Source organism: Oncorhynchus tshawytscha, linkage group LG09, assembly GCF_018296145.1.
Source record: "Oncorhynchus tshawytscha isolate Ot180627B linkage group LG09, Otsh_v2.0, whole genome shotgun sequence".
Lineage (NCBI taxonomy): Eukaryota > Metazoa > Chordata > Actinopteri > Salmoniformes > Salmonidae > Oncorhynchus > Oncorhynchus tshawytscha.
This window is the reverse complement of record NC_056437.1, coordinates 47,036,376-47,063,870: the sequence shown is the minus strand read 5'-3', so window position 1 is coordinate 47,063,870 and position 27,495 is coordinate 47,036,376. Positions and strand designations below refer to the sequence as shown.

The 27,495-nt window shown below is 41.3% G+C and overlaps 1 protein-coding gene across 6 annotated transcripts in view; it reads left to right on the top strand.

The window, feature by feature from the left end:
- The window catches only part of LOC112258064 (double C2-like domain-containing protein beta), a 310,407-nt gene that overhangs the window by 249,388 nt on the left and 33,524 nt on the right, over window positions 1-27,495 (top strand). For all 6 annotated transcript variants that reach the window (XM_042326975.1, XM_042326974.1, XM_042326973.1 and 3 more), the window contains 2 exons: window positions 2,358-2,432; window positions 11,065-11,174. In XM_042326975.1, coding sequence (XP_042182909.1) covers window positions 2,358-2,432; window positions 11,065-11,174 — 185 coding nt within the window. The remainder of the gene's footprint in view (window positions 1-2,357; window positions 2,433-11,064; window positions 11,175-27,495) is intronic.

Sequence of the window (27,495 nt, the reverse complement as noted above, 5' to 3'; positions counted from 1 at the left end):
CCAAACACACACACACACACACACACACACACAGAGTTAAGCTTACCAGAAGGGGGGCACACAGTTAAACTTAACAGAAGGGGAGAGAGAAAACAAGTATAAGTGTGATTCAGCTGACAATGGGTGATTGCAAACTGGTTGGTATAGGGAGATCTATAAAGATTCGCTTGGCATGGCAAGGTAAGATATGACTCACCAAAGAATTCATTGATTTGTGAAGCCGGTATCAGTAGTAGAAAAGCAACTGCCAAAGCCCGAGTCTATTTAAATCAATTCATCCACTCTTTTATGGATGCTGTCTATCTCTGTGTTTGCCGTAGAGATTTCACTCCTTTGTCATCTCTTTTGCAGACAGCCACAACGAATAACTTTGATGCAGGTAGCACTGTATTTTTATTTATTAAGGATCCCATTCTCTTCCTGGGGTCCAGCAACATTAAGGCAGTTATGCAATTAAAATAAAACATGACATTACATTTCGTAACACTTTTCCCAACACATTAAGTATGTTCCCTTAGGCCACTACTCTTGTACCACATATCTGCAATACAAAATCCATATGTAAATGTGTCTAGATTGTCCTATACAGTTCATTCTAGTGTAAAAAAAAAAATTTAAAGCCAGAACACCTCAGCTGATATGAGATTACTGTTGAACACTTCCATTGCATTTTCATGCAAAGTTTTCTCTCTGAAAGGTGAAACAAGATACATAGGAATCCATAGAGTCTGATGGCTATTCCCAAAACTTATGTGCTAAAGTTCCCCTTGGCCCATTAGATATGACTCAACCTGAAGGACTGGAGGTGGTGTGCGCCCTACTTCCTCTGTTCTCCTCAAAATGATCAATTCTAGCACACACCGCAGAGAGTGGGTTACCTTTTGAAATGATCATTCAATTTATGTCAACCTGGCTGATCCCATTTAATAAGAAAGCAAAGCCCCAGCATGTTCGAGACTGAGAAAGATGATTGGGTATATACTCACCTTTTTGACTGCATTCATGCCAATGAGGATGTTGCATTTGTTGTATCAATGGGAGCTAGAAGTCATATCATATTCTGAGTAATCCTGTACAATGTGCTTTACAGCACATACAACCAATCTTTTTCGGTTTGTAGAGAAGGAAAGATAACCTACCTATGATATTGCAGCTCCGATGTGCATTTATTGACTGCTGATGAGCCAAACGTACCATTTATCTATAGGCTCATTTTCTTCCACAATTCCACAGCTACCAGTTGCCGTTTTAAAGTGACAGTTCACATGTATAAAGGGTTCTCAGTGTTTCTGAACACCATTAAATCAAGCTCTCGCCCTCTCTCTCTAGCCAGGGCTTTATTGATTGGACCTGCAGCACCATGACCATGCCTGTCTGCAATATCATGCCATAGGGCTGAGGAAATCAAGTGTTTGAAAATGTGACTTTTGTTTTTGGCTCTGGTTTCATGAAAGCTACATCCAAGCAATGTATCAGCAATATCCCTATTTGTAGATTTGTCAATAATACGTCACAAAATAAACAGTCATCTGTCAAGTTAAAGTAAATTGTTATGATTATGACGTTGTCTTTATATCTCCCTTTCTATTCTTCCTATCTGGATAAGGGTTTGGCAGATTTTTTTATCCTCTGATTCATGGAAGGAGATGATCCCATGTATTGTGATTTATCTGCGTCCTTTTACGAATGGGGAAATCTGACGATAGGCATAGAACATCAATCATCTTAAACAGAAAAGAGGTGTCGGATGAGGAGCTCATTTATGGCGGATAAGCACATTCTGACAGACAAAGTCATTTTGAGAGGATGATCCCAGTCTGAGCGGAATTATCCTTGTGCTGTTTTCCATACTATAGAAATAGTCCCCAAATGAATTCCTTAGGTACTATTATCTACTCCTCTCGTTGTCAGGTTGCAGAGTTGCTGTAGGCTACTTTGTGTGTTTGTTAATTACTTGATTTACTCACAAGTAGAGTTTAGTTTCTGTCAACGCATTCTGAAATGTTTTTGTTTATGGAAAAGCATTCAAGTTATTTTGCCAGCCGTGGAACAGGTCTCACCTCTAGCCTTTCTAATTAGCTGACATGGCTATTGTTATTCTGAGGAGGTTATGCACATGTCAGAAACAAAAGTCTTTGACTTAAATTGGATGTCAGGCATCCAACATCGGCCTTGTATGTCTGACGTGTTTTAACACGTTTTTTTGTTTGTTTTTGTGTTGGCTGGTGGATGTGTAGTTTTCATTTTAGTGTAGTCACATTTGGAAATATTATCATGAAGGTCTATGTTGAGATGCGCTGTCATACTACCTTGTGAACGGCCTCTCTTTCGACACCATCTGTCTGTGTCTCCCACAGGGGCTCAAACCCATGGACCACAACGGGCTCTCGGATCCGTATGTCAAACTGCACCTACTGCCTGGGGCCAGTAAGGTACGTACCTGTCTTATTATACCTCAATCAATCACATTTATTTGTAAAGCCCTTTTTACATCAGCCGATGCAGATGTAGAAGCACGGTGGCTAGAAAAACGTCCCTAGAAAGGAAGGAACCTAGGAAGAAACCTAGAGAGGAACCAGGCTCTGAGGGGTGGCTAGTCCTCTTCTGTCTGTGCAGGTTGGAGATTATAACTGAACATGGCCAAGATGTTCAAATGTTCAAAGATGACCAGCAGGGTCAAATAATAATAATCACAGTGGTTGTAGAGGGTGCAACAGGTCTGCACCTCAGGAATAAATGTCAGTTGGCTTTTCATAGCTGATCGTTCAGAGTTAGAGACAGTAGGTGCGGTAGAGAGAGAGTCAACATCATGTTATACTCATGTTTAAGGGACACTATGGGAGTTTAGGTGTTCCTGTTGACCTCATGTTGTGGGATGGCGGCAGGTAGCATGGTGTTTAAGAGCATTGGGTCAGTAACCGAAAGGTTGCAGGTTTGAATCCCAGAGCCGACTAGGTGAAGAACTCTGTCTATCTCCCCTTGAGCAAGGCACTGAAGCCTAATTGCTCCTGGGTCGCCGTCAATAATGGCTGAACCCTGGCTCTCTACCCACTTTCCAATGGTGTCTCGGGGGATTTCGATATGGGACAAATGTAAGCACCTCACCAATTATTATGGTTCATACCCACCTATTATAAAAGTAGGGCGATTCCAGTGTTATGGACGTTACATTTGCATGCAAATCACAACTTTAATGTCTCACAGAATGGACCAAAAAATATAAATACAACTTTTGATGTGTGTGCCTATAGTACACCTTGTGGTAAGTGTATTTCCCTCAAAAAAGCTGACTTCTAAATAGTTGCATGCTGAAGAAATAAAGCAAATAAGATGTATTATGGATGTTACATTGAATGGACAAGTTTTTTGGAGGAGCATAATATGATCAAAAGTCTGAGTTTTTAAGTTTTAGGTCAAAACATGGATAGCCATTTTGAAGGAAAGGCTTTGCTGAACACAAACAATACTTTTGAAAAGATTTGCATTATTACTTTACAGGGGGGAAAATACCATTCTGGATGCTACACCATCCTTTATGAATGTTAGTCTGAAATACACATTCAAATCTTAAAGATGTATTGATCTGAAACTATTGTAACACATTTGTTGTCATTTTGTTTTTAAAATGTCAGCAGAAGGCATAGTACCTTGGGATTATAAAATTACAGGTAGCCTGCAGTAGACCACCCTGCATACCACTGCTGGCTTGCCTCTGCAGCTGATGGGATGGGAGACCAGATGCTGCTGGAAGTGGTGTTGGAGGTCCAGTAGGGGGCAGTCTTCCCCCTGGTCTAAGGAGATCCCAATGCTCTGGTGCAGTGAAGGGGACATTGCCCTGTGTAGGGTGCCATCTTTCAGATGGGACGTTAAAATGGGTGTCCTGAGTGTCTGTGGTCACTAAAGATTCCATGGCACTTATTATAAGAGTAAGAATATGGGTGTTAACCCCAGTGTCCTGGCTAAACTCTCAATCAGGCCATCACACCATCATGGCCACATTCTCAGCTTCCAATTGGCTCATTCAGATATGATACATCTGTTATGGATTTCATGGATATCATAACGCTGAACAAAGATGCTCAATAGCAACGGTATTACACATGGTCTTTTGTTGAGATAAGTCCATGTCCAAGCCTGTCTGTGTTGTCGTTCCAGTGATATGACACGGTTCAAAATGAATGGGAAAGATAAGCACCATATCATTTCCAGATTTCCAGTACTTTTATATTTTCCGTTCACTCGAGGCGCATTTGTGATATGGACATTAGGCTACTTTTGAAAACATCTGATAAACTTTAATAATCTAAATACAGTAATGCATATGCTGTCATATCAGATAGTGTCTGTTCATTTCCAATAATCAGACATGACACTATCATGCCCCGTTATAGAAGCTATGGATATATAGTTAACTGCCAAAATAAAGGAAACGCCAACATAAAATGTTTTAATAGGGTGTTGGGCCACCACGAGCCGCCAGAACAGCTTCAATGCGCCTTGGCATAGATTCTACAAGTGTCTGGAGGGATGCAAAACCATTCTTCCAAGATTAATTATATAATTTGGTGTTTTATTGACGGTGGTGGAAAACTTAGTCTCAGGCGCTGTTAATAAATGACCATCTCCCAACCACGAAGGACTGTCTAGTCGAATTGTAATTCTTGTGCCACCTTGGTCTCCGTGGGCTAGCCTTCTCTTGTGCCAACAATCCACTTAGCAGCTGCCAATAAGGGTTTTCTAAATTAGTCAGGCTGTCCCCAACTGTTCGGACACCTTGACCTCCAAGTGGACTTTCCATCAGACCATTATTAGGTAATTGATTGGGCTTGAACGTCAAGCATATGGGCACTGTTTCATTTGGGGGCCTGAAATTACACCACAAACATGGCAGCTGTGACTAGCCGCAGATGTTCCTCACTACTTGTTAAAGGCGGCCATCAAGTGGTCCAGACAGAGAGATGTGCCGCCAGAGAATTTCCCCCAGAATAACACTTGCTTGTGTCCGAGTTTGGTCTAGCGGTAAAATGCAGCTAACTCCGGACTGTGCATGCCTGTTGAGAAAACTGGGTTGATAATTTAAATCCCTGCGTTGACCTCCTCAGCTCACAAAGTCTGCACACCTCATCAGTCTCCCCCTTACTTAATAACTATATCCGTCCCAATAAAAGGATTACATTACATACAGAGTGGAATTCACTTCCCTTTTTTATCAAAACTTAAACTTTGCCTCAGCAGTGGTGTCCAACTCTGGTCCCAGAGACCGCTAGATAGACACGGTGCTCTGTTTATTTGTCTGGGGTTTCAGATATGAATCAGCTGCTGATTGAGAGGAAACCAATCAGCATGCACTTTGTTCTCCAGAACATTAATATGCGGCGACTCAGCACCAAATAATCATGCCAGTTAACCGATTAAATGCAACAGACGTTGTTCTTCACTGTCCATTACTCACTACCACACACAATATCAGCTTGCTGTTTTGTTCAACTCAACACTGTTCCCTAGCAGAATGTGTGGGCTCATGAAATCCACCACAGAGCAATGTGCTTCTCCAATCAATAAAGTGGAGGGAAGTGTCGCATAGTAATGAAACTCTGTGGTAGGAGTTGTTCCAGAACTTTCTATAAAGAGCACAATACAGTGAAAAAGCTATATAGCATCTTCCTGACAGGTCAACATATAAGCATTGTCGTTTTTTTTTAGTGTTTACCCATTGAGATTTATTGAAATTTTGTTAAATTACTTATATGGTTTTGGGTGTTTGCCTTAAGCACTTATGCATTCATGCATTGCCTTTTAAATGTGTTTACGGTGCTGTTACAGTATGGTATGTTGTGCACATTTTTATATAAGCATTTTGAGTATTGATACAAATGTACTGCATGTATGTGACAGCTGTTTGTACGTGCATGTCAGATAAAAGGTTAGGGATGAAAGGGAAAAAGGCATACAGAACTCTCTATTTTAATTAAATATCCAACCTCACTCTTATCACAAATGATTCGTGACCAGAGGCTGATGCTGCAGACATAGATATAGAACACAGAGATACTTCCCCTTGACAAGAGATGTCATGGCTTATGTATAGCCATTGAATGTGTGATTCATCACTGTGGAATTCTATTCGTACTGTTCCATCCTCCATCGACCCCAGTCAGCGGCACTACTTTGCAGATTGTAGTGATAATCAAAGCCATGTATACTAAATATGTACACTACGTATGTGCTTGTCTTACCTACCTTGAATGCACTGATTGTAAGTTGCTGGTGATAACTAGCTAATACGATCAGCATACATTTTTATTTTATTTTTTATTTTACCTTTATTTATCTAGGCAAGTCACAAATTCTTATTTTCAATGACGGCCTAGGAACAGTAGGTTAACTGCCTGTTCAGGGGCAGAACGACAGATTTGTACCTTGTCAGCTCGGGGGTTTGAACTTGCAACCTTCCGGTTACTAGTCCAACGCTCTAACCACTAGGCTACCCTGCCACCCCCACATTGATTGCTATTGGTATATTTGTTTCATTTGATGAATAGTCAAGGCACTGGTAGGCAGACAGGTTGATATATTGCTGGCTATTGTTCATGATTAAATGTGTCTCTCACATCATATGGTGATCAGTTATCTCCACAGGCTTTATTTTTCATCTGACGCTAAGGAGGTGCCAAGTGTCAAACACACCTTAGTTTGCAATTTCGTCGTGTAAATACGGGCATTCTCCCACCCTAACGGCATTTTTGGCTATTTACCTGTCTAACATCAGCTCACTTGCTCTGAGGTGGGTGGGGTGGCAGTATTTGAGGTGTTCTTAAAAACAAGCGCAAAAGGGACAATTTCATTATTAAGACCCATAAAAAAGCAGGTCTCAATGGTAACTCAGTTGAAAACGGCATGGATTTTGAGAGGGTACGTGCGGCCTATCTAGCCATGACACACAGTGCCCATGCATGGAACGAGAGATGTGCCTTTTGTGCTGGTGAATCTTGTTTAGAAACATAAAAAATAAGATTTTTTTCCCATCATGTCATTTAATTTGACTCTCAACCAAGCATAGCCTCCCCTTAATTAAGGCTGGTTTAGCAGCATCGTATTGGTGGGTCTTTTTATCCTGGCCATTAGCCAAGTAAGTAGCCTATGAATAAAGGGTTTACTGAGATTACTTTGAGATATTTTGGATGTTTTTAGCCCTCCATGCCTTTTCATTATTCACAATTCACACACCTGCATACTTCATTTTGCTTGTTCAAGTAGACTATCCATCCCCATTTTCAAAGAGCGCCCCTCATCCGATTACCAAAGACACGCTACTCCAAACTATTCAGTCCTCCTATGATGCCATATCAACTGCAGAGATATATATTTTTCATCTGCCTCGCACAAAGGCAACAATACAATTGACAGGATGTTTATAATGGTATGTGTAAAGACATTTAGGACTACGTGTGTACCCAGTGCCATGGAACGAGAGAAGTGATTTATGATATCATGCATCTAAGCCCATCCTACAATATTTAGAAATATTGTTGTTGTTTTAAACGGATTGCTTGTTTTCCATTTCATATGATTAAAAACCAAGCGCTCCATCGGCTACCCTTTCCCGAGGCCTAGGCTACTATAATGAAGTCTGGTTTAACAGCAATGCGTTTTTTATCCTGGCCTTGCAAAGTAGCCTATCCATAAAAGGCGTTTAAATGGTCTATTCGTCGGAGTGCCTTGAATTGAAAATATACTGCATATCTTAAAACACACACACAAATGCTTGTTCAAGTATCCACACTCTAAAACCTAAGAGTGTATCCCTCCAAAGAGCGCCTCTCATCTGGTTGCCAAAGACGTGCTCCTCCAAACGTATTTAAATTATTCAGTCCAACAATGCAGTATCAACGTTAGGCTATATTTTGGATATCAACACTACACACACAGGCTATTGAATAAACACTGGATTTTTTTCTTTTTACTGTTGCTATTACTAGTTATTGTGGCCTATGCTATTTAATAAATGGTAGTCTCAACCCACAATCTACCAGGAGGAGAATATTCCTTGCCCCCAACCGAATTGGACTTGATGACAACACAAAGACTGTCAGTAACCTACAGAACTTGATGACAAATACCGTATTAATCCATGGAACGAGTTGATTGGCCAGTGAGTGGCCAAGCCCTTGTCGGTCAATTTCTTAAACAAATGATCAGGTCTATATAATTATCAAACACATATTAGTAATAGAATGGAAACACAGACTCTTTGTTTTAAGTATTCAAATTATCCTTTAGTAATACAATTGTAGGCAGAAGTTGGTACAGAGTACAGTATATGAAAGCTCTCCCCAGGTTCTGCAAAATGTCTAAGACATCCTGTAACTCATGTAGCCTCTCCCAATCCTCCTGGTGTGAGTTTCCCTGGCAACATAGGTTTAATAAATCTAACCTCCTCCTGACAGCAGCAACCATCTTATCAGCAATTAAAGCTCAGAAGTGGGTTTGACCGAAACTTGACCTTTCATCACAAGTATAGGGTCATAACAAGGTGAACGTGTCCAAGCATCTTCTGACAGGTGGCTGTTTTCATCAGGTCTGCGGCAGCCTTGTGTTCTCAGAAAACCAGTTGTATTCTCAGAACCTCATATAGCCAGGTGGGGCCCAGACAGGAGGAGTATGTATGAATGTAGGCGGTTTCCACCTTCTGATAATGTCTGAAGGGCACAACACTCAAAACAGGTGTTAATACACACACAGAGGTCTATTAGAAGAGGAGAGCTTACAGTTTATCATAACACAATTTAATGAACCCTTTTAAAGGTACGAGGCCTTGATTTAACCCTCATCACACCTACAACTTGTTTACTCACTAAACCCAGCCCTTTCGCACCACTGTAAGCTATTACCCTCATAATTTGGGCTATGAAAATAGCTACAATATTTCTGACACCATCCAGAACTATAGCACTATTTACCATTGCATTAGGTTTGTTAAAATAGAGTCCAACATGTCAGCCTCTAACGAACGAGGCACAGCCTCCGTGATAGGCGAATACAACAGGGGATCTTATTGTTCAAACTTTTTTTAATCAAACCCACTGGAATTAATAATCGCTTACTTACAGTGCCTTCAGAAAGTATTTATACCCTTTGACAAATTCCACAAAATTTGGTGTGTTATAGCCTGAATTCAAAATGGATTAAATTGTTAAAAATTCTCACCGTCTATTTTTTTCTCACACAATACTCAGTGAATACATGTTTTTATAAATTGTTGCTAATTAATTGACAATGAAATACAGAAATATCTCTTTTGCTTACGTGTTCACAGCCCTCAGTCAATATTTTGTAAAGGCACCTTTCGAGGCAATTATAAGGCTAAGAGTTTTGCACACCTGGATTGTACAATGTTTGCCCATTTATTATTTTTTTAATTTTCAAGTTTAAAAAAAAGTTTAATTTATTTCACCTTTATTTAACCAGGTAAGCTAGTTGAGAACAGGTTCGACAACTATTGTTGATCATTGATAGACAGCCATGTTCAAGTCTTGCCATAGATTTTCAAGCCGATTTAAGTCAAAGCTGTATTTAAGTCACTCAGGAACATCCAATCTCGTCTTGGTAAGCAACTCCAGTGTAGATTTGGACTTGTCCTTTAGGTTATTGTCCTGCTGAAAGCTGCATTAGTCTCCCAGTGTCTGTTGGAAAGCAGACTGAACTAGGTTTTCCTCTAGGATTTGTTTATCGCTGTATTTTGTTTATTTGTATTCTAAAAAAACTCACTAGTCCTTGCCGATGACAAGCATACCCATAACATGATGCAGCCACCATCATACTTGAAAATATGAAGAGTGGTACTCAATGATGTGTTGTTGGATTTGCCCCAAACATACACATTTTGTTCTATATACAAAGAGTTATTTTCTTTGCAGTATTACTTAAGTGCCTTTTTTGCAAACAGGATGGATGATTTGGGATATTTTTTTCTGTATAGGCTTTCTTCTTTTCACTGTAATTTAGGTTAGTATTGTGTAGGAACTACAATGTTGTTTTTCCATAGTCTGTTTTCTCATATCAAAACCATTCAACTCTGTAACTGCCTCACGGTGAAATCCCTGAGCAGTTTCCTTCCTCTCCGGCAACTGAGTTAGGAGGACGCCTGTATCTTTGTAGTGACTTGGTGTATTGATACACCATCCAAAACCTAGTTAGTAACCACCATGCTCAAAGGGATTTTCAGTGTCAGCTTTTTAATTTTTAAATATCTACCAATTGGTGCCATTTGTGAGGCATTGAAAATCCTCCCTGGTCTTTATGGTTGAATCAGTGCTTGAAATTCCCTATTTGATTAAGAAACCTTACAAATAATTGTATTTGTGGGCTACAGAGATGGGATAGTCATTCAAAAATCATGTTAACCACTATTACTGAACACAGAATATGCAACTTCTTTCTGAAGGCACTCTATTAAGCTCCCAGCATTCGTTGATATACCTATTGTTTAGTTTAATTGCAATCTGGCATTTGTATTCTAGGTCTTAGAAATGCATAGTTTTGTCCTTATGTGTCGCTACTTTTCGATTCTGGTGTTGACAAAAATCCCCCGAGAATCGAGAACGTGTTCTCTGGAGATTTCATCACCATCGTGCACAGGGACGTTGTTCACACCTCTAGGTTAACCTGAAAAGAGACTGATATAGATGAGTTGAGACGGGAATCATTTCAATCTCCAGATTACATCTGAATTACAGATTAGAGCCTGATGGGGAGATGGTTGAGGAGCAGACATAGTTGGAAGGGTGGGACTTGGGGATTTAACCATCTCTGTAGTCATATGTTATGTGTTAGAGCCCGGAGCTCTGCACAGAAGACACGAGGTCTGTGGTAAACTGATAACGACTACTGTTGTGCCCTATGTGTCATGGTCAGCCTATGATGGAGTGGAGGGCAAAGGGCAATACCTAATCCCAATCTTTATTTCGATCTCTTTCCTGCTTGCTCTCTCTCTCTCTCTCTCTCTCTGTCTCTGTCTCTGTCTCTGTGTCTCTGTCTCTGTCTCTGTCTCTCTCTCGCTGTCAGGCCAATAAACTTCGCACCAAGACCCTGCGCAACACCCTCAACCCTGTCTGGAGTGAGACCCTGACCTACTACGGCATCACCGATGAGGATATGGTCCGCAAAACACTCAGGTAACCTTCTCCGTCCTTCACCTAATTTGAAAAAGAGCGACACCAACTGTAGGTGGTCTCGAAAGAGGAGCGTGTAATGGCATTACAACCTATTGACTTTGTAATAGCAATGCTAATAGTGCTATGCTAGCAGTGGTACACAGTAGTAGTACACAGTGCAATGGCAGGCTAATAGAAGTATTGCAACATAGACTAGCAGTTATAGCAGTAAGGAATTAGAAGGGCTATAGTCCAAGTCAGTATTAGATAGAACGTTGAGGCCCTGCCTGCGTTTGGGGAATACACCCTGTGGTTACCTAGGTTACCCCGTTGGCTCACAGCAACAAACAAAAAATTAAAATGCAATTTTCTTGTCTGTCTGTTTTAGTCAATTACAAAACTACATTTAAGAAAAGTATGTCTAAAGATTACTTTTCAACATTGCTTGCACCCGAGCGTTCTCACTACACTAAAAATGTAACATTGTAGGGCATCCCTCATGCCCCTTTTCATGTGAGTGAGTGCTAGCTATCTACTGACCGGAACATTATGCTAGTGAAGACCAATGACACAAACAAACTAACTATTCAGCTACAAGTAGTGAGTGGAGTTACAAATGACCTATAATAAACAAGTTCTTACCTGTGATGAAATGTTTTCCACACACATAGTTACATGTAGCCTACTTGGACACCATTTATGCGCATTAGCACTCGCCAATGGCATTGATTGCATAGGGAAGACCGGGGCTAAATGTAACAAGGCTCAGGTGTAAACAGGTTGGCCTATACAGCCTATTTACTGTATTTTATTGACCTTTATTTAACTAGGCAAGTAAGTTAAGAACAAATTCTTATTTTCAATGACGGCCTAGGAACGAACAGTGGGTTAACTGCCTGTTCAGGGGCAGAACTACAGATTTGTACCTTGTCAGCTCGGGGCAACCTTCCGGTTACTAGTCCAACGCTCTAACCACTAGGCTACCCTGCCGCCCCATGATCCTTGGTTGGCTGAGTGCCAGTGGAATGTTCTTTGGGGAGGACATTCAACTCATATGTTTCTAACGAGCAATAAAAACTAGCCTAATGTTTAGACTTTAGAGTTGAAGCCAGTCACTGATGTGGTGAACTACTCAATGTTATTGGATGAATCCCGGAACATATTCCCGTCTGTGCTACCGAAACAGTCCTGTAGCTTAGCATCCTACTTCCTGTTTGAGTTTTTGCTTGTGAGGAGAAGGCATCAGGATAGAGTTATGGTCTGATTTGCCAAAGGAAAGGCGATGGAGGGCCTTGTATGAGTTTTTGTGTGTGGAGTAAAAGTGATCTAGAGTTTTGTCACCTCTAGTTGCACAGGTGACATGCTGGTAAAATTGAGGTAAAACAGATTTCCAATTCCCTGCATTAAAATCATCGGCCATGAGAAACTCCGCCTCTGGGTGTGAAGCCGGTTGGATTCTGCCAAATTGTCTAAAATGACATTGGAGGCGGCTTATGGTCGAGAAATTAACATTAAATTCTCTGGCAACAGATCTGTTGGATATTCCAGTCAGCAGGCCAATTGCACGCTCTCTCAAAACTAGAGACATCTGTGGCATTATGTTGTGTGACAAAACTGCACATTTTAGAGTGGTCTTTTATTTTCCCCAGCACAATGTGCACCTGTGTAATGATCATGCTCTGTAATCTCTTACCCCAGGTAGACTTCTGATTGGCTGACCAGGTCAGGTGACCTGGTCAGCAGGGGGTTCCAGAAGCAGAGGTGTGAAATGTTAGGGGGCAGAGTGGCTGAAAACAATTGAGAGCCCATCCCCCAGCGCCTCTGCTCTCTGCAGAGTAATAAAGACAGAGTTGAGAGCCTGGTTGACTAGAGTTAGAGGATTTTGTACATAACGCCTAACCCCTAGCCTGCTTACCTTGACATTCAATCAAATTGTTGCAAGTCATTTCAGGGATGCAAGCTGATGAATTTAATCCGATTTAGATTGACACTAAGGCCAAGATCATGAAGAGGTCACAGTTATCTAAGCCTATAAACAAAAGGAATCAGAAAAGTCCAATATTGCAGGCCTTAAAGTAACTTTCCAGTGTTTACAGATTTCTATGAAATATGACTTAGAATGACTTACAATATTAATTAAATAGTTTTCCTTTCAAAAAATGGTATTTAAGTATGTTAAAATATATATATATATATTTGATGAAATATTGAATTTAGCCTTTTCTTCTACAGCCCATAGCAACACACCAAATAACACATTTTTACATAGCAAAGCAGACAGCCAAAAAATGTATCATAAGGATCATTGTCTGTCTTATATCTGGAGGAAAAAAAATGTTTTACCCATGTTTGGACATTTTACTTGTGGCACGTTTTATCCCCTATGCACGTTTTACCTTCAGACGACTCCTCTGTGTGCTTCTTAAAGATAAAACAACTGACACCTTTGTATTCGTGAGAGTCTCCCCTTTCAATAGTGGCGACTTATTCATTTTTAGCTCAAACTGTTCGGTCTGGACAGACGGTTTTGTGAGAAGTCCTCCTCGAAATTAGGACATCCACGGCAGAGCGTTCAAACGACAGCCTTAAGGCTTGTGGATACCGTAGACCAAAACAAACAAAACTGTCGTGTTCGTGAGTCATCTTTCGATGTTGGTGATTTCGTTACGGATCCTCTCGTGTAGAAAAACACAGCTTTCACAAGAACCATGTTATGGACTAGGCTTTATAACGGCGGAAAGGGGGTATTGAGCTGCAGTCACTGCAAGAAACGGTACATCTTTAGCATAAACACACAGAGAGCTATTCTATATTCAAAATGACGTCTCCATGTGACGTGTGGGTGTGTCAATCAACTTTAGGATTTTTAAAATCTGTTTTACCCACTCATGCAGTCTCCTTTTAATCTGCATCTAATAGTGTCATGGGTGGGATCGCAAGCATAATGATGTCTAGAGTCAATGACAGAGAGACACTTGTTCCTCAACAGAGTGCGGATCTTCCTTCCTTCTCTGCATCTCAGTCGCATTGTTTATCCTGTTAATGGGGCTTTCATTGTGTTGCTGAGCGCTCTGCAATATCGTAAAGTTTAGGATTTGTTACCCGTGACTTTCCAAGCTTTGCCTCTAAAAAACATTTGTGCAATGGCGTAGTGTTTCCAATTCCAGGATCTAGTTCTTTTGGTGTGGGCTGACTACTCCCTTTTGTGTGTCTGCGGATTTAATGAGTTAGTACTGTTGCCTTCAGTGTATTATTGGTTTAGTGGGCACCGCAATGACCCAGAGGAGTTAATTATGTAAGAGATAATCAACAAGGGGCTGTAAGAATTAACTTCAAAGTCATTGAATTATACTGTGCATTATAACAAAATAATGCACACTCTAGAATAGCCTTTAAGCCATCAGAAACGAGTATTCTTCAATGCCATGGTATAACTATCAATAATGACAATTTCCTTTTTTTTTACGGAGGTGTCTTCAAGCCTCCTTTGTTTGAGCTGTGTTAACATATGTACTCTACTCTGGTACCAGGTCTGTATGTGCTTTACCTAACTTCTCTCTTCTCACTATCATTTTTAAAGACATGCTCCAGAACCTTTGCGACTAGTAAGTATTTTTCAAACCTCTCGCTTTGGGCTGGATGTGTCAATGTGTAGTTTATAAATGCATATTTACTGTAATACCTCAATTAGCCATGAAATCCCTAGTTTGAAAGCAACTTTTTACTGGAAGCTGTGCTACGCCATTTTCCCTCATGTGGGCCAGCCCCCTAGAAATTTGAGTTCAAGCCAATGAGCTTCAGCCCTTGGCCATTTGAGTGACAGCTAGCAAGATGCACACACAGTAGAGCGAGAGAGAGAGCAGTGACGTAGCGCACATAAACTACACATCTCATTCCAAAATCATAAACATGAATATGGAGTTGGTCCCCCCTTTGCTGCTACAACAGCCTCCTCTCTTCTGAGAAGGCTTTCCACTAGATGTTGGAACTATGCTTTGGGAACTTGCTTCCATTCAGCCACAAGAGCATTATGAGGTCGGGCACGGATGTTGAGCGATTAGGCCTGGCTCGCAGCCGGTGTTCCAATTCATTCCAAAGGGGTTTGATTGGGCAGAGGTGAGGGATATGTGCAGGTCAGTTCTTACACACCGTTCATGACAAACCATTTCTGTATGGACCTCACTTTATGCATGGGGGCATTGTCATGCTGAAACAGGAAAGGGCCTTCCCCAAACTCTTGCCACAAAGTTGGAAGCACAGAATCGTCTAGAATGTCATTGTATGCTGTAGCGTTAAGACTTCCCATTACTGGAACTAAGAGGCCAGACCATGGAAAAACACCCCCGGACCATTATTCCTCCTCCCCCAAACTTTACAGTTGGCACTATGCATTGGGGCAGGCAGCTTTCTCCTGGCATATGCTAAACCTAGATTCGTCTGTCTGACTACCAGATGGTGAAGCGTGATTCATCACTCCAGGGAACGCATTTCCACGGTTCCAGAGTCCAATGGAGTCGAGCTTTACACCACTCCAGCCGATGCTTGGCATTGCTGATGGTGATCTTAGGCTTGTAAACGGCTGCTCGGCCATAGAAACCCATTCCACGAAGCTCCGGACGAACACTTCTTGTGCTGACGTTGCTTCCAGAAGTTGCAACCGAGGAAAGACGATTATACATGCTACGTGCTTCAGCACTCAGCGGTCCCATTCTGTGACCTTATGTGGTCTACCACTTCACTGCTGAGCCGTTGTTGCTCAGGCCTTTCTACTGTCAATATTTGTCTATGGAGATTGCATGGCTGTGTGCTCGATTTTATACACCTGTCAGCAATGGGTGTGGTTGAAATAGACTAATCTACTAATTTGAAGCGGTGTCCACATACTCTTGTACGTATGGTGTATCAGCACATACACTGCCTCCTGAATTATTGGCACCCTGGGTAGATATGAACAAAAAAGGCTGTGAAAGAATGGCATTGTTGTTCATCAGCTTGATCTTACACTCAAAATATCATGAATCTAACCATTATTTTAGATACATTTTTTAAATAAAATCGTCATTAATAAATCATTATTTTGTTCAAAAACATGCATGTCACAATTATTGGCACCCCTGCATTTAATACTTTGTGCACCCTCCCTTTGCCGAGATAAAAGCTCTGCGTCGTCTCCTATAGTATTTGATGAGATGGCAGAACACATAGGAAGGGATTTGTGACCATTCCCCCATACAGAAACTTTCCAGATCCTTCAGAGTCCTTGGTCCTCGCCTGTGGACTCCTCTTCAGCTCACTCCACATGTTTTCAATGGGGTTTAGGTCAGGGGACTTGGATGGCCAGTGTAAAAGCTTGATTCTCTGGCCTTTGTGTTTCAACTCTTTAGAGTCTGCCACCCCTGTTACTCCTCTCTGAATCCAAATCAAAGTTCAAGCAGAGAGTTCACCAGGAGACATCTTTGGAATCGATCGTCTTCATGTTTCTTATAAGTCAATTCATATTGCAGATTTGATTGAGCTGTTGTTGAATAGTAGTTTGCTGTAGGTTTGTCGAAGTGACCACAAGACGTTCCAAAAGAGAACGGACCAATTTTACGTAGCCTCCAGGTGCCTTATTTCAAATCCATGTGTAACCCCCCAAGCATCAATGGTATGGGTTCATTGATCCCTATGTAGTGAGTGCGGTAACTGCCATTTCAGACGCAGCCTTAGTCTTGGCATGTTAGCATTCATAAGTGTGTCACCACCACCTCCAGCAATGTACAACCTTTCTGTTGCGCTGTGATTAGAGAATTGACTTGTTAGCCGTCGGACGGTCTGCTTGCCACAGCCAGCCCCACGCAGAGATGGCCCATATTCAACTCTCTCCACTAACCTTCAGGAGTTACAGATGTAAACCGCAAAATAAAGCACAAACCAAAACACCACTGGCTGAAATATTGTTCCATACAAAACTAACAAATAGAGGCAGACAAAATAGCCTCTTCTTTGTGTGTGTGTAATTAACACTGAGTGTACAAAACATTAAGAGCACCTTCCAAGTATTGAGTTTCTTTGAGACTCTAATTTACCTTTATTTCAACAGGGAAGTCGTATTGAGACTAAAGTCTCTTTTACAAATGATCCCTGCAAAATACAAAAACAAGCATACAATATGCAAGCCCAGACAAACATAAATATACACGAAAAAAAATACACATTAAGGTACAAAACACATTCAAATAAAAGAAACACATTCTTTAATTTAAAAAAGCCTCTGTTATCTGTATGAGGGGACACCAAAGTGTCCGATTGAAATGTCCTCTGAAGATAATTCCAAACATAGACACCCAAGAAGTCTCCAGAGTTAACCAACCCTGTGACCGGCTTTAATAACTTGTCATTTTAAACTGGGAAGTTAGGTAAGTCGGAAGCTTGTGGAGCAGGGCTTTTTAAACAAAAAGAGCATAATGAGGATCTGCGTGTTTTCAAAGAGGTCCAGCCAACCTTTTGGTAAAGAATGCAGTGATGTGTAATAAATCTGTCTCCTGTGATAAAACAATGGGCGCTGTGATAAACAGCATCTAGGGTCTTAAGAGTAGTGGCAGCTGCACTTTGATCAATAGTGTCACCATAATCAAGAACAGGTAGAAAGGTTGACTGCACAATCTGCTTCCTGCTGACTAGAGAGTCTAGATCTGTTTCTGTAAAAATATATATATATATCTTTAAATCTTAACTTCCTAAAAAGCTCATTTGTATGTTTTTTTAAACATTAAAATTATTGTCAATCCAAATACTCACACAAATCCAAAAGAATGTAGGCCTATGCTATTGCAAAATGTAATGCTTCTAACCAAAATAGTCAACTATAGGCCTACTGGCATTATGTTAGATGGATTCGATGCGCATTTGGTGTCTAGCTGTAGGCCAGTTGTCTAGTGATATTGGCGACCATCATCAGCTGATCCAGAAAATAAAACAAATATTTATAGAAAATAATTAAGCTAAATAAATGGTCTACTTCTTCTGGCCACAGACAGCACAGAGAACACCAATACCCGTGCACACCTGAAGAACAAAGCAATGAGCGCTCTAAACAGCTGACTGACAATATCAAACAATGATAAATCAACGGATAAATCAAATGCTTTGGAATGAAGGCGCTATTTTTATCGAGGACACATGGGAACAAATGGCGAAAATGAGCAAATACCAAGGAGTATCGATGCATTTTAGCACTACTGAGTAGACAGCACCATGAACAGGGAGATGGTTTGTGCAGCCACATATAAATAAATGGTTTAAACCATGACAGGGAGGTGGGGGTGGTCATTTCATTTGGAAGCTTTTATTTTCATATTTACCACTGTAAAACATATTTACAACTGCATTTTACACAAATAGGAGAATTGTTAAATTAACGTTATTTAGGGACCGCCCTGGTACAGACATTATCTGAATGTCAGCATTGAATGTCAGGTTGCCATACTACGAGGGGATACAGCCCAACAGGATGCTCTCAATTGTGCATCTGTAGAAGTGTGTGACTGTCTTAGGGGCCAAGCCAAATTTCTTCAGCCTCCTGAGGTTAAAGAGGCGCTGTTGCATCTTCTTCAACACACTGTCTGTGTGGGGTGACCATTTCAGATTGTCAGTGATGTGTACACAGAGGAACTTGAAGTTTATCACCTTCTCCATTGCGGCCTGTCGATGTGGGTGGGGGAGTGCTCCCTCTGCTGTCTCCTGAAATCCATGATCAGCTCTTTTGTTTTGTTGACGTTGAGGCAGACGTTATTTTCCTGCCACCACTCCGACAGGGCCCGCACCACCTCCCTGTAGGCTGTCTCTTAATTTTTGGTAATCAAGCCTACAACTGTTGTGTCGTCTGCAAACTTGATGATTGAGTTGGAGGCGTGCGTGGCCATGCAGTCATGGGTGAACAGGGAGTACAGGTGGGGGCTGAGCATGCACCCTTGTGGGGCCCCTGTGTTGAGGATCAGCATAGTGGAGGTGTTGTCAGGAAGTTCAGGACCCAGTTGCACAAGTCTGGGTTCAGACCCAGGGCCCCAAGCTTAATGATGAGCTTGGAAGGCACTATGGTGTTGAAGGCTGAGCTGTCGTCAATGAATAGCATTCTTACGTGCAGTATGTATTCTTCTTGTCCAGATGGGATAAGGCAGTGTGCAGTATGATGGCAATTGAATCGTCTGTGGATCTATTGGGGCTGTATGCAAATTGAAGTCGGTCTAGGTTGTCAGGTAAGGTGGAGGTGATATGATCCTTAACTAATCTCTCAAAGCACTTCATGATGACAGAAGTGTGTGCTACAGGGCAATAGTCATTTAGTTACCTTTGCTTTCTTGGGTACAGGAACAATGGTGGACATCTTGAAGCAAGTGGGAACAGCAGGCTGGGATAGGGAGAGATTGAATATGTCCGGAAACACGCCAACCAGCTGGTCTGCGCATGCCCTGAGGATGCGGCTAGGGATGCCATCTGGGCCGGCTGCCTTTCGAGGGTTAACACGCTTAAATGTCTTACTCATGTCAGCCTATTGAGAACAAGAGCCCACAGTCCTTAGGAGCGGGCTGCATCGGTGTCACTATGTTGTCCACAAGGAGGGTGAAGAAGGTGTTTAGCTTGTCCAGGAGCAAGGCGTCAATGTCTGCGACGTGGCTGGTTTTCCCTTTGTAATCCATGATTGTCTGGAGTCCCTGCCACATACATCTTGTGTCTGAGCCGTTAAATTGCAAATCCACTTTGTCTGGGTACTGACATTTTGCCTGATTTATTGCCTTATGGAGGGCATAACAGAACTGTTTGTATTTTACCTTATTCCCATTCACCTTGACGTCGTTAAGTACGGTGGTCGCGCTTTCAGTTTTGTGCATATGCTGCCATCTATCCACAGTTGGTTTGGGTAGGTTTTAATAGTCACAGTGGGAACAACATCCCCTATACACTTCCTGATGAACTCAGTCACTGTGTCAATGTATACGTTAATGTTATTCTCAGAGGCAACCCGGAACATATCCCAGTCCGCGTGATCAAAACAATCTTGAAACATTCATTCAGATTGGTCAGACCAGCATTGAATAGACCTTAGTACATGTACTTCCTGTAGGCTGGACAGTAGAACGAGTCAAAATTCACCAAAGGCTGAAAAGAACTTTGGCTGAGCTGCAACACTAGAGCGAGGCCACAGCAAATGAATTGAAACTAACCTTCACAGAGCCTCTTCCGGCTGGTGTGATGCTTAGAATTCCATTTCCCCTAAATGGCACCAAAAAAATGTATCCCTTTTTATTTTACCACTACAATCTGTTCTTAGGATGAAACTGAAAAAAAATTTGTGTAAAAAGTAAACATCCGCACCTCGATGCTGTCAAATGTGCTTATTTGGAAGTAGGAAAAAAATGTAAACGGACTATTAAAAACGGACTATTTCTGGTCTAGTGATCGATGACAACCGAGCTCGCTGCCCAGACTTACAGTGCATTCGGGAAAGTATTCAGATCCCTTGACTTTTTCCACATTTTTTTTACATTACAACCTTATTCTGAAATTGATTTTTTAAAATCAGACAATAGACATAGACATTTTTGCAAATGTATTACAACATTTTAAAAACTGAAATATGACAGATGGTTTAGGCCCTTTCATCTTTAAGGTTGCTGCCCTATCATCACCAATCCTATCTCTGACCATTTTAACCTGTCTCTCCTCTCTGGGGAGGTTCCCATTGCTTGGAAGGCAGCCACAGTGCGTCATTTATTTAAAGGGGGAGTTAGCTGATCATAATTTTCTATTTTGCCCTGTTTATCAAAAGTTTTGGAAAAACGTGTCAATAATCAACTGACTGGCTTTCTTGATGTCTAGCATTCTTTCTGGTATGAAATCTGGTTTCCGCTCAGGTTATGGATGTGTCACTGCAACCTTAAAGGTCCTCAATGATGTCACCATTGCCCTTATCACTAAGTTGTTTTTTTATTTACTTGGCCAAAGGTTTTGATACGGTTGAACATTCCATTCTTGTGGGCCGGCAAAGGAGTATTGGTGTCTCTGAGGGGTCTTTGGCCTGGTTTGCTAACTACCTCTCTCAATGAGTGCAGTGTATAAAGTCAGAACATCTGTCTCAATCCTAGGCCCCATGCTCTTCTCAATTTGCGTCAACAACATAACTCAGGCAGTAGAAAGCTGTCTCATCCATTTATATGTACAGTGGGGCAAAAAAGTATTTAGTCAGCCACCAATTGTGCAAGTTCTCCCACTTAAAAAGATGAGAGGCCTGTAATTTTCATCATAGGTACACTTCAACTATGACAGACAAAATGAGAAATAAAAATCCAGAAAATCACATTGTAGGATTTTTTTATGAATTTATTTGCAAATTATGGTGGAAAATAAGTATTTGGTCAATAACAAAAGTTTATCTCAATACTTTGTTGGCAATGACAGAGGTCAAACGTTTTCTGTAAGTCTTCACAACGTAATGGCAGAAGCACAGTGGCTAGGAGGAACCTGAGAGGAACCAGGCTCCGAGGGGTGGGCAGTCCTCTTCTGGCTGTGCCGGGTGGAGATTATAAGAATACATGGCCATTAAGGCTAGATCGTTCTTCAGTATGCTCAAACGTTAATAGAAACTGAGAGAGAGACTGAGAGAGTGAAACAGCTGTTCCTGGACAAAGTAGCACATCCGATGAAACAGGTCATGTTTCCATAGCCGCATGCAGAACATTTGATGCCCTCTCAAGTCCAAATTGAAGTCCCTCTACCTTCTCTAAAAAAACAAAGGGATATTATTTCAGGTTCGGGGTGATTCTAAATATCCTTGGAAAGGGGCATTCAAGCATACAGCATGGAGCACGTAAACTATTACCTGGTAGCAATGGAACCCATTTCATCTGAAGGGTTCCCATTGAAACCACCTTCAAATGATTTCAGTTACTCCAACAACCATAATGAAGATACTAAATGAACCACACCAGCTATACCAGAGTGTTTCACTGGAGCTGGGTAAGTGGAGGTAATCAGCAGCCCATCACCTGAGAGCATAGGAACATACTGTACTCAGTCATAACACATGGGAGAGATGAGGCAAAGGCCCTGCTCCTTATAAACATTATGAGACGCTGAGATAATCGTATAGGCTCAGCAGTAAGGCTTCCTTAGCCACGCACTGCATTAGCCTCAGCCTAATTTGACAGCTTCCCTGTCATCTGCCATCACTCCTCTCCCTCTCTCTTCACAAGGGCCAAGAGGAGTGATTATTCAGTATTGGACAGAGTTATTGTTCTAGTGTTAGGTTCTAAATGAACCTATTAAAACTCACGGACACTTAATAAAGCTCAAACCAAGTTTATTCACCCATTGGGTCGATACAGCTGCATGAGACAAACATTCACACAAGCACTGATATTTAACCCTTTCTCCTATGCTGAGTCTACTACACATCTGAACAGCCAATGCATCTCTGTTGCTAGACAGAACCTTAGCGATATCTGTTCTTCCTCACTTCATCTGACCTGACCTCGTCCCCAAAGTTCTCACTCCTCCCCAACTCACGGCTGTCATGTTGACTTGTACATGACCGTGTCTCTTCTCCTCCCAAAGGATCCCTGATGGCTTACAATAACATATCCGGACAGAATGTAAACGTTATACATTCCCCTCTCTCCCTCAGTAATAATAAAATATTATTTCATATTCTCAGAACCCAACACTAGAAATCACATATTTATTTTTTTGAATATGTATTGAAGTCAAATTAAACACTTGCATTCGTGAAGAGAAGAGATGTGTGTTTGTGTTTCTCCCCTTTATCCTTCCCAGGAGTCAATCAAATCTGTATACGGCTCTTAAACACACTACAATGTGTGTCCCAAATGCCACCCTATTCCCTTTATAATGCAGACTCTGTAATTATCTGCTGTTCACTAGTCCCAGGCAGCAGATTGGAGTGTCTGCACTGACCCTCAATGCCTCCAACGATTCACTCTTTGTTTGCCCGGGTTCATTTATATATTAATGGTCTTACTACGAGAAGCTTACCCTAGCCTAGTTTTCTGCAATGATAGACAGATGTGTACACAAGGAGTGATTGCTTGGTTTCAAGGCTCTGTTGAGCAGGGATTTGTCTTCAACAAACCCAAGACAACCCATTCAGGTCCATGGTTTACTCAGTTGAGATAGACATTCAATGGGTTCATTTTTGGTAGAGGGGATTGTTGCTCGAATCAGTTGTAGGATGTCCTCAAGCAGTGAAGTTGAACAAGATGTCCATTAAATGTCATGCTTACAACATATGCCTTTTGGATTCTTAGTAGTAGGAGATGGTATCACATTTTTATACCGTCAGACTTGGGATTCGAACCTGTTGCCCTCTTGCACTCCTGTGACCAAGTTGCACATCTGTCTCTAATCTAAGCCACCTGCCATCCATTGTAGGACATAGTTATATGTTCTACTTAGCCCATTTTGACCCGATATATTCTGATTGCTCTGTGAAACATAAGCTTTCACCAATCATATCAAACAAAATGCGTTCCCACTCACTGACCTCTGCGTAATTGGTTAATTTGATAGACACATCTTTCAAAGATATAATTTTCACTCTGTGTTTACGAACGTGTGACATGCGTATGAAAAGAGGTAGGGGGGATGCTTAGAACATTGAAGTGAGCACGCTGAGGCTTGACTACTATTTAAATGAATGTCCTTTTTCTTTTTGGACATTTATTCTTGGAGCAGAGAATCGTCCCACAATTGCTGACAGAGCACCAAACAGAGACGTCACTGCGTTCAGTTTATTTCAAACCACTGCAAAGAGAGCAACCCCCCACAAACATACAGTGCCGTGAAAAAGTATTTGCTCCTTTTCAGATTTTCTCTATTTCTCTATTTTGAGATCTTCAACCAAACCCTAATATTAGATCAAGGGAACCTGAGTTTACAAATAACCAAAAAAAATGTGATTATTTATTTAAATATCAAAGTTATGCAACACCCAATTCTAAGTGGTTGTGCCACCTTTAGCTGCAATGACTGCAACCAAATTCTTCCTGTAGTTGTTGATCAGTCTCTCACATCGCTGTGGAGGATTTTTGGCCCACTCTTGCATGCAGAGCTACTTTCACTCAGCAACATTTGTGAGTTTTCAAGCATGAACTAATCGTTTCAAGTCCTGTCACAACATCTCAAATGGGATTAGGTATGGACTTTGACTAGGCCATTCAAAAACATCAAATTTGTTTCCTTTTAACCGTTTTCATGTATATTTGACTGCATGTTTTGGATCATTGTATTTGTATTTATCATGGATCCCCATTAGCTGCTGCCAAGTCAGCAGCTACTCTTCCTGGGGTCCAGCAAAATTAAGGCAGTTTATACAATATTAAAAACATTACAACACATTCACAAACTGTGTGCCCTCAGGCCCCTACTCCACCACTACCACATATATACAGTACAAAATCGATGTGTACGTATGTGTATAGTGCGTATGCTATTGTGTGTGTGTATGCATGTGTCTGTGCCTGTGTTTGTGTTGCTTCACAGTCCCCGCTGTTCCATAAGGTGTTTATCTATTTTTTTAATCTAATTTTACTGCTTGCATGAGTTACTTGATGTGGAATAGAGTTTCATGTAGTCATGGCTCTATTTAGTACTGTGCACGTTCCATAGTCTGTTCTAGACTTGGGGAATGTGAAGAGACCTCTTGTAGCATGTCTTGTGGAGTATGCGTGGTTGTCCGAGCTGTGCACCAGTAGTCCAAACAGACAGCTCAGTGCATTCAACATGTCAATACCTCTCATAAATACAAGCAGTGATGAAGTCAATCTCTCCTCCACTTTGAGCAAGGAGAGATTGACATGCATATTATTAATATTAGCTCTCTGTGGTCATCCAAGGGCCAGCTGTGCAGCCCTGTTCTGAACCAATTGCAATTTTTTGTCATTTTTTTGGACCATTTTTTTGTCATTTTTTGTGGCACCTGACCAAACGACTGAACAGTAGTCCAGTTGCGACAAAACTAGGGCCTGTAGGACCTGCCTTGTTGACAGTGCTGTCAAGGAGGTAGAGCAGGGCCTTACCATGGACATACTTCTCCCCATTTTAGCTACTGTTGTATCAATATGTTTTGACCATGACAGTTAAAATCCAGGCTAACTCTAAGCAGTTTAGTCACCTCAACTTGCTGAATTTCCACATGATTTAATACAAGATTTAGTTGAGGTTTAGGGTTTAGTGAATGATTTGTCCCAAATTCAGTGCTTTTAGTTTTAGAAATATTTAGGAATTACTTATTCCTTGCCACCCACTCTGGACCACACTTTTAACATAGGCCAGCCCTGTTGTAACCTCATATCCCAGCAATAATTTATTCTATTACGGATGGGAAGAAAACACTTCAATTTGCTCAACTTGCTATTGGCTCAACCACTAGCTAAACTTAACCCAAGACAAAAACTTTGACTATATTAGCCCACATAGCTACAAGGATGCACTTTCATTCTAGGTTTAGGACCTTATATTGATGTTTATAGAGACCCAAACTGATGTATAGAACAATCTTAAATGATCGACTTTGGTTTAGATACAAGCATCATGAAACCTTTAACACAATACATTTATTTGACTTGGTAAAATCATTTTTTTGGACCTAACTTGCTTACTACTTTCAATGTGGGTTCTTCCTTCACAGACTCCATGAAATGACGACCTCTTCCTAAATCTTTGGCAAACTTACTAATTTGGGGTTTCTTAAAAACAAGGGTGGCTAAACTTACCCCTTTGGCTCAATTTACCCCACTCTCCCCTACAATGACGAGCAGATAGGAAAGTGAATGTATCGCTATACCTGAGCTGAGTCAAATGACAGTAAGGTACTATGTTACACTGCAGCATAAAGCTACAATGGAGATGGTGAGAATGGATATGAGTTGGTGAGAGGGCTTCGACAGAGATATATTCAGAGATGGAATATAATTTCTAAAGCTGAATTGTAGGGGAACCACAGCTGTGGCATGGATCATGGATGAGGGCTGCCCTCTCTTTCCCCCTGGGGCTGTCCATGGCTCGCTCCCGACAGGACATAATGGAGATGGATGAGCAGGGCACTGGAAGCTGGGCAAGCTGGGAAATGGGAGCGAACGGAACGAGGGAGAGAGGTCCTGTTTATCCTGTCACTGAGAAGGAGAGCTGGGGTGTGACAGCTGGATTAGGCCTACAGGGAGAGATAGCTGTGTGTTTCACCCTCTCTCTCCCCTCCATCGCTTGCTCACTCCCTCCCTCTCTCCATCCCCTCACCACCATTCCATATCTCACACACTGTGAGCAGGTTGGCTAGAGCTGGGCAGGCTTGTCACTGAATGTTGGCACGAGTATTGAAATGGTAAGGACTTCGAATAGAGTCCAGGTCTGATTTGACATCCACTGCAGCAATGTCTGGTTTTGTTTTTGATCTTTTGAACATGTCATTGTTGTTGTGACAATACATTTTACATTGAATATTTGGTGGCATCGTTTTAATTACACACAAAAGCTGTCATCGCTCAGAAACAGCAACATTGTTACTTGATTTGTTTATCAATTAAAGTCAAATTGAGGATTCACAAATACAATCAAGTTTGAGTTGGCATTGTCTACTACCTCCATCTCATCAGATTTTTTCATTTTTAACCTTTATTCAACCAAAACCTTGTTGTAGAAATCTCACTCAAAATGAAACTTCACCATTTTTATGGTTAAACTCTAAATTATTTATTTATCCAACAAAACTAATTTAAGATTTATTAAAATCTTAATTATGTTTACTATTTCCTTCCAATTCAGAGCCCTATAATGTGTCTAAGAATCTTGTTTTCTGTTTTGAATCCAAATCAATGCCATCTCCCATGTTGAATGGCATTGACCTCGTGCCACTGCAGTCAAAAGTAGTTTGTGGTATTCACCTGCTCCGGGGTGAAGTTTCCCCAGGTACAGATCTGGGATCAGTTTCCCCTCCCTCAATCCTAACCTTAACCATCTGTACACACCAACTTACACCAATTTATCCTCAACTAAAATGTTAGGCTAAATGAAGTGGAATGAGTAGTTGATGATATTGTCAATTGGTCAATACTTGGCTAAGGATGAATGGGAGGGCCACTACTAGCCTTCACCGTGCTTGGGCCCCCTAAAAAGGGTTTACTCGTTCAGTCAAGGGTTTAAAGCCATTGGGAGGGTGTATGAATTTGCTAGAGGGAGTTTCAACTATATATCTCACACCTGTCCATTCCTTTTACATCCACAAGGTGAAGTGAATGAGTGTACACCTTGTGGAGAAAATGCATTTGGGCTGTAGTCCTGAATCTCTCATTGT